Genomic DNA, 12,792 nt, shown 5'->3' with positions numbered 1-12,792 from the left:
ATCACAGAATGACCCGGTTGGAAGAGACCTTTAAGATCATCAAGTCCAACTCATGCCCTAACACCTCAACTAAAGCATGACACAGAGTGCCACATCCAATCTTGTTTTGAACACATCCAGGGGTGGTGACGCCACCACCTCCCTGGGCAGGTCATTCCAGAACTTTATCACTCATCCCATGAAAAACTTTTTCCCAATATCCAATCTATATTTCCCTTGATGCAGCTTGAGACTGTGTCCTCTGGTTCTGTCAGCTGCTGCCTGGTGAAAGAGACCAACCCCCACCTGACTACAACCACCTCTCTGGAAGTTGTAGAGAGATAAGGTCATGTAAATTGTTTTATTTCACTGATCCTTATTTTCCTGTTCCCAGGAAGATTAGAAATGGGAGTGTTGCCCTACCAGCTGGAGTAATACAGGCCAGGTCAATGTTTGTTTGCGAAGGAGAAGGAACTGATCATTGTTTATGGTGGGCTGCAGTAACAAAAGGGATTTGAAACCCCATGTCCAGAAGTCGTCCTCCAGGTCCTAGCACCAGGATCCTGCTTTTGCTGTCTCTCCTAGGGGCAAGAACTCTGGAAGCCGGCGCAGAGCTGGATGGTGCCCAGCTGCAGAGAGAAGGAAAAAAGGGGCAGCTCTGAGAGGGGAGCAGGCTCTGGCACAGGCAGGGCAGCACCTGGCTGCACGTTCTGGAGCCCTGTGCTCCAGGTGACCAGTAGGGAAGAGGCTGGGAAGCTGATATCCACTTCTCTGAAAAGAAAGTGAAAGAGTCAGGTTGGTTTACAACTTCCTTTGCACTGGGAGGCTGACAGCTCTGTAGACAGTAGTGTGGAGACACTTGTGGTTCCTGGAATGGGACTGAATGTCACAAGCTATGGAGAAAAGTTGCTGGGACCCCTCCAGCACCACCCTGTATTTCTTATTTGTGGTGACTCAGGATTAAAAAGTGGTGGAGGGTAGGATCCCTTCAGGCACTCCAGGCAAGAAGTCTAAAATTGGCTCTCACAAAGTTTCCCAGGAGATGCAGCCAGCGGTGTGAGTTCATTCTATGGGACAGGCAGGTGCAGGAAATTACTTTTCAGCAGTTATTGCAACTTTATCTCCTTTCATTATTTGGTTGAGGTTTTTTCCCTGTGGGCTGGACCTCAGATCTAGAAACAAGGAAGGTGATCTCTTCTCTGGACACTGCCTTTTCAGTACCTCGCTGGTGTGGAGGGTATCTTCTCAGTCTCATGCGACTTAAGAAAAAATAAAAACCACAAAAAAACCCTACTCTAACAGAATGCTTTCTCTCCGTAGCCACGCTGCCCATCTGCCCCCCGAGCCAGGGATGCAGTCCAGCCCCAGCGCCCCGGTTCCCCCGGGCAGCCCCGGGCACGCACCGCTGCCCCCGGCCGTGCGGGACCCTCCGGCCCGGAGAAGTCCGAGGCGCTGGTAACGTGGCAGCTCTGAGGCGATCCGTGCTCTGAGAAAAACGGGAGGTCAGCCTGCAAGTTACACGGATTGAGTCATGTAGAGTTAAACTAACCCCTCCCACAGCTATGGACCACTAAAGCGCCCGTTTTCATGAGCACCTCTCACTAAGGCAGCTCGGAGCCGGCAGAGGCTGAGAGAGGAAGGAGGGGGGAGCGCGGGAGGAGGGAGCGAGCACCGGCACTGATGGACGAGCCAAAGGGTAAGGACAGAAGCGAGCCGAAGGCAGCCCTCATCCCCGGCGAGGGGCGCGGGGCTCGGCGGGAGCCCCCGGGGCGGGGGCATCCCGCGGCCGGCGCTCGGGGGAGGCTGTGCATATTCATGAGGAGCTCTCCTTCGGGATGTGCCAGTCAGGCGGGAGCTGCGGCTGCGGCATCCCCGAGCGGCGCGTCCCTCCCTCCGCGCCCGCGGAGCGCTGCCGGCGGTGGGCGAGGGCTCCGCGGCGGGGGCTTGCCGGGGTGGGCGCAGCCTTGCCGCAGTCCGCCCCCGGCTGACATCATCTTCCAGCCCCGGGACTCCCGGGCGCTCCTGGAGGGACAATGCCGAGTTGTGCCGGGGAGCCCGGGTGGGGGGCCGCGGCTGCTGGGAGAGGCGGCGGTGGCCGCGGGCCGGCGCTCCCCGGGCGGTGCGGGCGGGAGCGGGAGCTCGGAGCCGGCGGCTCCCGGAGTTTGTCCGCGGCACTGCCGGATCCCCTCCCGCGGCACTGCCGGATCCCCTCCCGCGGCAGTGCGGGGCTCCCCTCCCGGGGCAGTGTTGGGGATCCCTCCCGCGGCAGTGCGGGCTCCCCTCCCGGGGCAGTGTTGGGGATCCCTCCCACGGCAGTGCGGGGCTCCCCTCCCGGGGCAGTGTTGGGGATCCCTCCCGCGGCAGTGCGGGCTCCCCTCCCGCGGCAGTGTTGGGGATCCCTCCCGCGGCAGTGCGGGGCTCCCCTCCCGCGGCAGTGCGGGATCCCCTCCCGCGGCAGTGTTGGGGATCCCTCCCGGGGCAGTGTTGGGGATCCCTCCCGCGGCAGTGCGGGGCTCCCCTCCCGCGGCAGTGCGGGCTCCCCTCCCGCGGCAGTGCGGGATCCCCTCCCCGGCGGGCAGCAGCAGCCCCGGCCCGTCCCGGCTGCCGCCGGCGCTGTCCTCGGGCCGGCGCCGCGCTCCAAGGGCGAAGGGGGCGGGGAGGGCAGAGCACAAACTCGGTGAAGTGTTGGCTGTCAGGAGACCTCGGTGGGAACCGAGCAATGGCTCGGGGGGTGGGAGCAGCGCGGTGCTGGCTGCGAGAGGCTCTCGGTGCCCGGAAGAGGAGGATTCCCCACCCGGCAGCCTGGCAGCCCTCTGGCCTTAAGTGCGGTCCTGAGGAGCGGGGCAGGGAGCCGGCAATAGCTGCAGATGCTTATTGCACCGTGATTTTTCTACAAGATGCATGTCTTGTACTTGGCTTTGCCTTTTATAATCAGCTGACACGGTGCACGTAGCAGCACTAGTCACAACGTTTGGCAGAAACATTTCCTAGTTTAGTATCAGCTTTTTTCTATCTGGGTGCCTTACCCTCTGTTTACAGCGCCTTCTTCTGCAACGCGGTCCGTCTTTCCGTGCTGCTGACAGCAATGCGCTCCGTGCGGGGCTTTCAAACACAGAGCAGGAACTCGGACAAATTCACAAGAGGCAGTAAACAGGAAAAATATTTGGGCAGATAGTTTCTTGTTCCGTACCAGGTGGAAGTCTCTCATTCATCATTGTTATGACAACGGGGAAACAAAATGCGATTTCTTTTTTCCCCCTAGAATAAATAAAATGTTAAATTGGACCTTTCCAATGTTTTATCTTCATAGAATGTGATAAATGCATTTGAGAGGAAGGAGCATTTTCTCAGTCTGACAGGCATCAAAATTTAAAGCAAAGACTGGCAGAAGGAGAAGGTTAGCTCATTAGTTTATGCAGTCATGAGTGAAGCTGGAAATATTTGGAGATAATTTGCCTCTGTTGAGGAGGGAAATAAGAATAGCTTTGAAACCAGTCTTTTAAAAGTTTTATTCCAAAAATGAAATACAATGCTTGAACAGAAATGTCTTTTCTAGTGGATGAGGAATCACAGGGAAGAAACTTGGATAATGAGAACTGATTTAGGAAAAACGACCACATAAGCCTTCTTTTAGAAAGAGGAATTTTAAAGAGACAGAAGGAAACTAAAGGAAATTGACAGTGCTGAAGCCAATTGCAGATGAGGCAATGATGGTTCTGTAAGAGGCTGACCTGCAGAGCATGCAAGTATTGCAAGACCCCATAGAAAATTAGTGCAATAAATAGCCTGGAATTGCATTTCGTCTGTGTGGGGCAAGAAAACACCACACTGTTTCTGAGAATGCCTCTCACAGTATCTTTTCCAGCAGTCAATGGGCTCAACATGGGGCAGTCTGGGACAGGTGGTATTCATCAAGTAGTAGGAAGATTCCACCTTGAAATGAGGCACAAATGCACACCAAGGGCACATCCTGTCATCAGAAAGGAATTATTAAGAAGTGTTTCAGTAAGACACCTGTTTCCTGTGAGCCATGTCCACAGGGACTGTGATAAGTGCCTTTGGAACACTACTCTTCAGTGTTAGGAAGCTTGTTTTTAAACACTGACACCATCAGCTCTGCTTTGAAATTGGCTAAAATGGCCAAAAAATAAATTCTGTTTGGGATGCTACATAGCAACAGGTTATATCATTGATCACTGAATACTTTCTTGGGCAAAAAGCATGACAACCTAAAAAATACATGTCACTGGAAGATGCATGGGTGTGCTTCAGTCTGGCAAGAGCATGACACTGATCTCATGTAGACAGCAGTGAAAAGAAATAAACCTTATTAAATATATCTATTTTAACATAAAAGGCACTCATGTAGTAACTCTGATTTGGGGGTCTCTATATACACAGAGATTAATTAGTCACTGTCTGATGACTGCTCTCTATAGATCATTTCAGCATGGAACCGTAATAAAGCAAAATCTGACAGGGAAAAAAAAGTAAAGGAATGTGAATGGAAAAATCAAAAGTTTAAAGAAGACATATTGAGCAGCACATCAAAACCAAGAACGAAGATGACTTTGATTTGTTCATTCAAGCTGTGAAGTTAAAACAAGTAAATTAAAGGAAAAACAAGTAAATTTAAAGGAAATGGAGAAAGAGGAAGTAGAGAACATCTGATGGAAAACATAGACTCTGAATTGGGGAAGATTATTTAGAGAAAGTAAAGATGTCAGGGGAAAATCTAAATTTATTAGGGCCAGGCACAATTCAAAGGAGGCATTTAGTATGCCTTAGGAACAAAATAATGTGTATAGATCAATTGCAAGATCATTTTGGAGGTGGACAGGGAAAGATTTTAATGACAATGTGGGACAAAACCAGAAAAGTGTTGGCTAAATACTTTTCCAAAACAGGGGGAGTAGGGGAGGCAATGAATTCTGATATGAAGGAATATTTCAGGGATGTTCATGGAAGTAGTTTGTTTTGTAGATAAATGTTTTGGGGTCAATAAATTTTAACAACAATTTGAAATGAAATGTGCCTAGTACTTACTGAGAAGATCTATAAGCAATAATGTTCATTTTCAGCAAGCTGGAGCACTATGGATATCCCTAACAATGGGAAGAGTGCTATTGTTCACCCAATATCCCAGCAGTGTGATGGTGGGTATTCTGGAGAGCTACTGCCAACATAGCCTGACATTAGTCCTACATAAATTACTGGATAGATCTCTCAGTAACCAAGTGGTAATGGCTAGTTTGATTATATTCTTTTGGTTTTGTAGAGAATAAAACTTATCAAAGTAACTTTCAGAATAATATTGTAGAAATGGGTAACACTGTCAAAATGGATAATGGAATGAATACATGGAAAAGGAAATTACTCATCCCAGACAGAAGCAAACTTATGAGTTCATGTGGCCCCCTCAAGTGAGCAGATGTCCCCATCCTGCATCCTAGGATGGAGGTGGTCCCACTTACAAGAGTCTGCAGCAAGAATTTCAAGGAATATGTTTCTTTTGGTTTTCAAACTTGGCTGGAGAATGCACTTAAAAGAAGGAGCGGTGGAAGTATTTCAAGCACTGGTAGATCTTTTAATCTGTCTTTACTTTCTTGAAGGCTCTTTTGTTTACACAGTAAGTCAGCTGACTTAAAAAAATAGCTGTCAGACAAGCCTGGAGTGATTCCCATTCGGGAAAAATACAGGCTGTATTTTGTCTTATGCATGTGAACACTCATTGAAGTTCTAAGGAAAAAAATAAGTATTCTTAAAAGCTGAGTGGCTGCTGAATAAATCTGGGCTGTGAGTTAAGGGACTTCCAAAGCCTGACTCTCCAGATAGTTTAGAACCACCACACAAAAGGGGAACCAGAAGAACTGAATTCCCTGGCTGGTATTTGACAGCCATGGTCTGGATTATAAATGTAGGGCTGGGAAGGCACTGGTCCTTTATTTTCCAACTAATTATTTGCACTTGTTTTATTTTCCAGAGGAAAAAAATGTGGTTGAAAAGATTAAATATGAATACCTTCCATGTTTAAACTTCTTCACAATAGATACACTTCCAATGTTGTTCTGATTGCAAAAGTCTCCCTATGACTCTCTAGCAAAGAATGAACCAATGGATTAAGACCTGGGTAACAATAGACCTTAAAAATAGTTATCAAAGGAAATAATCATGAAACAGCTGTGTTTTCAGAGGTATTCTGCAAGAGGCCTGATGGCATTAGACATTTCCAATAATGATCTAAAAAGCATAAAATCACTGCTGATTTGCAGATGGAGTTTGTCAATGCTAGGAGGACCAGTACAAATACCAATTAAGTCAGAGGAAAAAGTCTAAAGAAGCCAAGAGTGGTTGGAAAGATAAAGAGCAAATAAAAGGCTTTAAGCCAAGCCTGTAAAGGCAAAGCTAATGTGACTTTGTGAGGAAAATTGGTCATTCAAACACTGAATAGACCGGAAAGATTTCCAGACAACGTTGTTCAGAAAAAAACGTGTAGAGGTGTGTGGCATGTATGTATATGTCTATAAATATAAATATATATATATATATATATGTCTGGGACAGCCATAACTAAGAGGTCTTGGGTTCTTCATTACCATGGAGGGAGAAGGTTGTCCTCTAGTCAACCTTATTGTGACCACTGCAATATGTTTGCCCTTTGACGTGTAATTACCAGAAACATACAGAATACACTTCAGGAATTTCTGGAGGAGAAAGAATAAATTTAAGAGGCTGAACACCTGAAAAACAAAGTGTTACAGAAGCTATAATAATTTATAATCTTTTTGGTTTTACCTAAGTTGCAAAACTGGCATCATGTGGTGCAGAAGTATCATGCTTAGCTACATTCCTTCTTTTCCTAAGACGTCTTTCCACCTGTGGGTTTGAGAGCAGCAGGAAATGAAATTTTTGGATTAATATCCTCTGGGCAGGTATTTTATACCTTCTTACTAGCCCAGTGCCCAATAACAGTGTTCCATAGAGCTGGATGTGTTTGGAAGTGTGTTGAGACAGGAGCTGAGTTCTGAGCTTAGAAATCACCTGTTCAAGGTGGTTAAGATTTGGTTAGAGACGGAAGTGTTTGGGCTGAACTTTGGGATGAAGTAGGTGATGCTGACATTACTTTGGAGGGCCACCTCCTAAAGGATTAGTATTGCTTGAGACTGATCAAATTTAAATTGTAAAATCTTGGATCATGTTCACAAGAGAAGCAACCCAACTGATTTTCTGAAAGCCAAGTTAGATGTGGATTACTTATAAAACTCTATTATTATTTCGTTATCTAGGTTTGAGAACTGGCTTTAAGTTTCAGCTCATTGGAAACCTCCCTCTGAGTAGAAGTGAAGGTTTGTGGCAGGCATTTCCATCAGTCTCTTAGTCATAGAGCTGTTGACAGAATGCTCACAATGGAGAACAGCAGAGCCTAAGGGTGAACTTCTTATCTTCTTAACTTTTTATCATTTCATATTAATCTTGCTGCTGAAAGAGAAAAGGCACCTGTCCTTGTTTCTGGCCTTGTTCTTTTTATTCTGTGATAACTTTCAGTTTGTCCAACTTGAAAGTCAACACTGGCCCAAGTGAGAGAACAGAAGGAAGATAAGGGTAAAAATCACTTTCATGAAAGTTATTGGGAAGTGCAGGAGGAAAATCTTCACTGCAACACAAGGAGAGACACGACACAAGCCCTGTGCTCTGAAACATTGCATTAGCAGTACAAATTAAGAAAAGGGGAAAAGTGTGAGAGACCAGATGGAAGAGAACAGAGTCAGCTAAGTGCACACTGAACAAATTCATCTGCTCACATCATCTCATGCACTCACTGCCCCCAAATGTGGAAAATGCTGCAAAGATCTGTTTCCAAGCCTGCTCTTTGTCCTTGTCCCTCTGTCCCTAGTGCTGCACTGGCTCTTCACACTCAAGGGTGATGCAGGCAGTGTAATGGTCAGTGCTGTCACTGTCCTGTGAGTGTTTAGTCGGTTTCTTAGCTGTTTAGGTGGCCTGGAAAGGCTCGGGGATGGCCTTGAAGAGCTCGCGCTTCAAAGGACGAGAAGAGACTTCAGATCTTTTCTCAGTCTCGGTGTTTATTAATTGTTTATCTAAAAGATTTTCTCTTGGCCCGACAGAGGTCTGCCCAGCAGCCAGCCATGAGCACACTGAGCGCCCCCGGGGCGGTCACTTATCTTTATACTCGAACTTACGTATACAATATTTATTATTTTTCCCCAATACCTTTTACCCTTATTAACCAGTGCACTTTTAGTAATAACCAATCCCAAAGTGCCAACATCACCACAGAAGATGGAGGCCAAGAAGAAGAAGAAGAAGAAGAACAGGACACGCCCCAATTCCTCCATCTTACTTCTTTAGACCCCCCTGTACAGAAATCCTAAACCCTGTGTCTTACACTCTAATTAACTTATCCCTTCACCATTCACCCAGTGAAATCCTCCCATCCTCATACAGGTGTCGTCTCCTGTGTAGGATCAAAGTCCAGCCACCAGACACTTCTGGCAACATTCCAGGACTCCCGAGCCCCCCAAGGGTGGTCTCAGCCACTCTGCACCTCCGTCCTGAGGTGCTGAGATCCCACAAGCCACCACCAGCAATGCCACAAGTCTGCCTGTTGTGGTTCTTGTCTGAAACATTTGGGGCCCATATTTGTCCATTCCAGCTTGGGAAGAGCTTTCAGTGAGGATTTGCAGAGCCACTTCACTGTCTTCCTTTACATTGCCTTTCAAACTCCCCTTGTGCTGTCAACACAGGGATTAAGTTTCTAGTATGAGGAGCCACACACCCATCAGTCTGACCTGTGCTGTTCTGTGCTCTATTGTGACCTTCACCAAGCTGAATACTACATCTCTTCTGAATAAAAAGTACCCCTTACAGGGTAACTGACTAATTTACAGGCTGGGACTTGCACCTTTAAGCAAATGTTTTATGTTGCTTAAGTAGAAGTTAAAGGCTCTTAGTTTGATTTGTATTCTTAGTTTGATTTGTATTCTCTCCTTTGATTTGTATTCTCCTCCTGAGAGTCTTGGCTCTGATCACAAATCATGGTGAGTGCCAGAGCATTCTTGATGGAGAGGATGCAAAGAAAAAGGACCTATTTTTACAAGGGAATGAGATTTAGTTTGTTTTTTTGTTAACTGTCTGCAACCTCTCAGCCAAAGCTCAAACCATCCCTGGCCTTTGAGCTCTGTGTGCTGACTGGAAAAGGTGAGTCAGCAGCTCAGGACTTAGAAACCACTTCAGCCTCTCAGCTGGTTCACAGCACTGTCACAATCTGCTTGTGGGGCTCCCGAGGCAGAGGAGACACAGGAGGGGCTGGTTCAGCTGCTGTGGTTTCTAACATTCACCACAAGTCCCGCTGCAGCTGGGGGCAGGGGAGGCAGCAGCATCTCCACCTTCCTCCCTGGGCTCAGCAAGAAGGGGTAGACTCCTCCAAGAGTGAGGGATGGAGGGAATTTGGAGTCCCTTCTTTACAGCTGATGGATGGAAACATCCAGAGTGCATGGCAGGGCCCAGGGAGCAGGCGTGCAGGGGGAGGAAAGGTGGAGCTGTTTTGTGGAGGGTGGGTTTGGTGGTGGGGACAGGTAATGGAATGGGATTTGTTCCTCTGCTGAGAACTGTCCCTCCCTGCTCTTTGCCAGAATGGGAGTGGGCAGCTCCTGCCAGGGAGAACATCTGCTCTTTGCCACAATCAGCCCCTAGCTGCTGGCTCCAGATTCTTTCGGGAAATGTACTGAAAATCTGCAATTTTGTCTTGAATTGAATTGCCAAAAAAGTTGATCTAAAGCTTCCATATATTTCGTCTCACTTCACTGAAATAATGTAGGAAGCTTACTGTTTGTCAGCTTTGTTTGAGACTGCGGTAAACATGAACACAGTGGAAGCCAAAAAGAACTTTATTCTGGTAAATCTAGTGGTCAGGCTCTTGTTTACAATACTTAGAAATATTGCTGTGGCCAAAAGCATGAAAGCCATACAGAAAAGAAGAAAAGAATGCTCCAGCACAGTTCTTTAGAATTTATTGTGTCATTAACTAAAGAGAATTAGGATCCTATTTGAAAGGTGGAACTATGGCATAAGACAGAGGTAGGATAGTCCCTTTTTGTGGCAGAGCAAACAGAACAGTTAAGCAGACTGTGAAACTAAACCCCTGCACTTCATCTTAAAAATAGTGGTTTACAATAGAACCTGGCCCCATGCTATGCACTCCTTGTTAAAGACAGTCATTTCACTGTGGCTTTTTAGGTTACAAAGCGTGTCTCAGCTACAGAGACCAGTAATTTCTCTACCAATTTAAGAATCTTGAGTCCTGTGGCCGCTTGGCACCCAAGAATGTTAACTGGATCCTATAGGCCTTGCTGGGAATAGATGTCCTTCTCTAAACAGGGATTTGGAGAACTTCTTTTGCCTCTCTGTTTCTCAGGAGATTGTAACAATAAATTTACACATCTTGGAAATTTTTGGTGTGGTGTAGCAGTTAGTCGAGTTTATTGGCATCTTTATAATGTAGTAATGAATTCTTTTAACTGCTGGTTTCTCCTTCTTCCATCCCTGAAGTCTGCAGGAAGAAGACACAGGGAACGCCTTCATTCCTCCATGGGACCCTGATACCTTTGTTACCCTTTTCCATCCTGTTTTTTCTAACCTAAATGACATTTTCAATTTCTATTCCCTGTTTTTAAAGTTGTAGGAGAACTGCAGAGAAATTGTAGCGTGAGTCATGTGCATACTTTACTGGACCATTAATCTCCAAATTGCTGTTAGTCTGGCAGAACATCAGAGAATATATCAAAATGATGGAAGATGAATTTAAGAGTAGCTGTAACCAAAGTGTGCTGCTCTTTCCCTGGACCTTGGGAATTCTGCCTCTTTGCAGGAGAGTGTGTGCTGCAGCCCCTGGTCCATGAGAGCTACCCAGACGAGTGGGTGGGATGGTCCACAGGGCACAGCACTGGGATGCCTGCTGCTCTCTTGTGCTTTTTCATCAACCAGGGCAATAAGGCTAATGGTGCTGACCTCTGTAAACTCCTTGGCAATGTATGAGTGAAAAGCGTTGTGTCAAATTTAAGTGTTATGAGTTGTTATTAGGGAAAGGCTGACAATACTCCAGCATTACCTGCTTTGTATTAGTTTCCTGTATGATGTGGGCAGACAGCACTGCTGAGAGCTGGAGTCAGCTGTGACAGCCAAGGGGAGCCTGGCAATATTGGAAAGTAGTGAGAGAGTCTTGGCCTTGCTTAGTGTCTATGTGCTGGGAGAAGGCTGGACTCATAGAAATGTGACATGGGAAAATGTGAGTGCAAAAAGCCTCCCTGTGGGTGCTGGGATTCTGCTCTGGGATAACTGCAGCTGTCCTGTCTCACAGGAGCTTTATGGGAGAAGCTGAGGTTAATGCCAGCCTTGCCCTGCAAGCCTGAGTATAGAACTGTACCAGGTCTTGGTGACACCAGTGACAATGGTCTCACCCTGTACTGTCACAGGCAGCTGCTCTGCAGGTGACAGGCTGAAAACAGCTCCAGCTCTAACATTGCTGCTGAGATCTTGGTTGAAAACTGTTTTAAATCCTCAGTGGTGAGCCTGGTAGTGACAGTGTTGCTCTGCAGGATTTCAGCACCCTCTGACTTCCCACAGACTGCCACTGCTGCTGTGGTCGTGCTGTGCCACAAGCTCTGAGCAGGAGACCTGCCTGCATCTGAGCAGCAGAACTGCATGGTAACCACAGCAGCCCTAAAACCTACTTCCTTTGCTGCTGTCATAACCTAACCTAACCTAACCTAACCTAACCTAACCTAACCTAACCTAACCTAACCTAACCTAACCTAACCAACTGCAATGATGGCCTCTGAAAACACACCGTGCATAAGGTAGGCATGCAGCTGGAGGTGCAGGAATACTCCAGCTGGCCTGGAGAAAATGTGAATGGAATATATGTGTGAGAGAGAAGAAGCAACAGATCAAGGAGTAACAGAAAATGGTCTATAATGATAACCAAGGACATAACTGACTGCACAAAAACTGGGTGAGTGCTGAAAAATGTGTTTGCAACAAGGGCTGCCTGTGCCCTGATAAGCCTCACATGGATGGCGTGTCAGGAAAAGGCCTGGGTGCTGATAAAGTGCAGACTAGTCCTTGGAGAACAAATAACTGAGGGATCACAGTAAACTCACAGCACATCCTCTGTGCAAGTTGTCCTCCTCTCAGGGCAAGCAGATAGACAGTGGGAGCTGAGGTACCCAAAATGAAGGGGGAAGAAAGGCACTGAGCAGCCACCTGTTCTAGATAAAAGGGCTTTCCAGGAAAAAGGATCACCCTGTGGTAACCATTAACTCCTGAAGATGGCTAAAGACCTGCTCAAGAATTTGTAGCTTGTCACTGAAGAGGAACCCAAGAGGTGCAGTGAGGATTTGGCACTTGGCACACTGGGTTTCATCTCACAGAGGATCCCACTGGAGCACCTCAGCCAGCTTGGTGCCTATGAGTACAGAGGGAGTGAGGAAGAGTGAGTGTGAAAATGGGACCAATGGATTTTTCAAAACTAACATCGTCTTCCTGTTTTGTAAGGTCATGTGCTGTTGCTGCATTAATTTGCTGTATCATAGCTACATAAAAAACTTCTCCATTCTTAACCAAAGCTTTCACATTTTTTTTCATTTATAACTGCTAAGACCATCAGAGTTTAAGAAGCTTTTGTTTTGGTGTGATCAGTGTAGCAAAAATATAATCAGGCCTAAGTTGAGCTGTAAGAGGCTCTAAGGGCTGAAAAATACTGGATAAAAATATCAGACAAACCAGGAGGGCAAGGAA

The 12,792-nt window shown here is 46.7% G+C and overlaps 1 protein-coding gene across 1 annotated transcript in view; it reads left to right on the top strand.

Annotated features, from left to right (window-relative positions):
* The first annotated feature begins 1,624 nt into the window (after positions 1-1,624).
* The window catches only part of ENTPD1 (ectonucleoside triphosphate diphosphohydrolase 1), a 33,826-nt gene continuing 22,658 nt past the window's right edge, over positions 1,625-12,792 (top strand). The window contains exon 1 of the mRNA XM_059477200.1: positions 1,625-1,675. Coding sequence (XP_059333183.1) covers positions 1,660-1,675 — 16 coding nt within the window. The 5' untranslated portion in view covers positions 1,625-1,659. The remainder of the gene's footprint in view (positions 1,676-12,792) is intronic.

Source organism: Ammospiza nelsoni, chromosome 8 (assembly GCF_027579445.1).
Source record: "Ammospiza nelsoni isolate bAmmNel1 chromosome 8, bAmmNel1.pri, whole genome shotgun sequence".
Lineage (NCBI taxonomy): Eukaryota > Metazoa > Chordata > Aves > Passeriformes > Passerellidae > Ammospiza > Ammospiza nelsoni.
The sequence above is the reverse complement of the archived record's forward strand: the minus strand, read 5'-3'. Positions and strand labels throughout refer to the sequence as shown.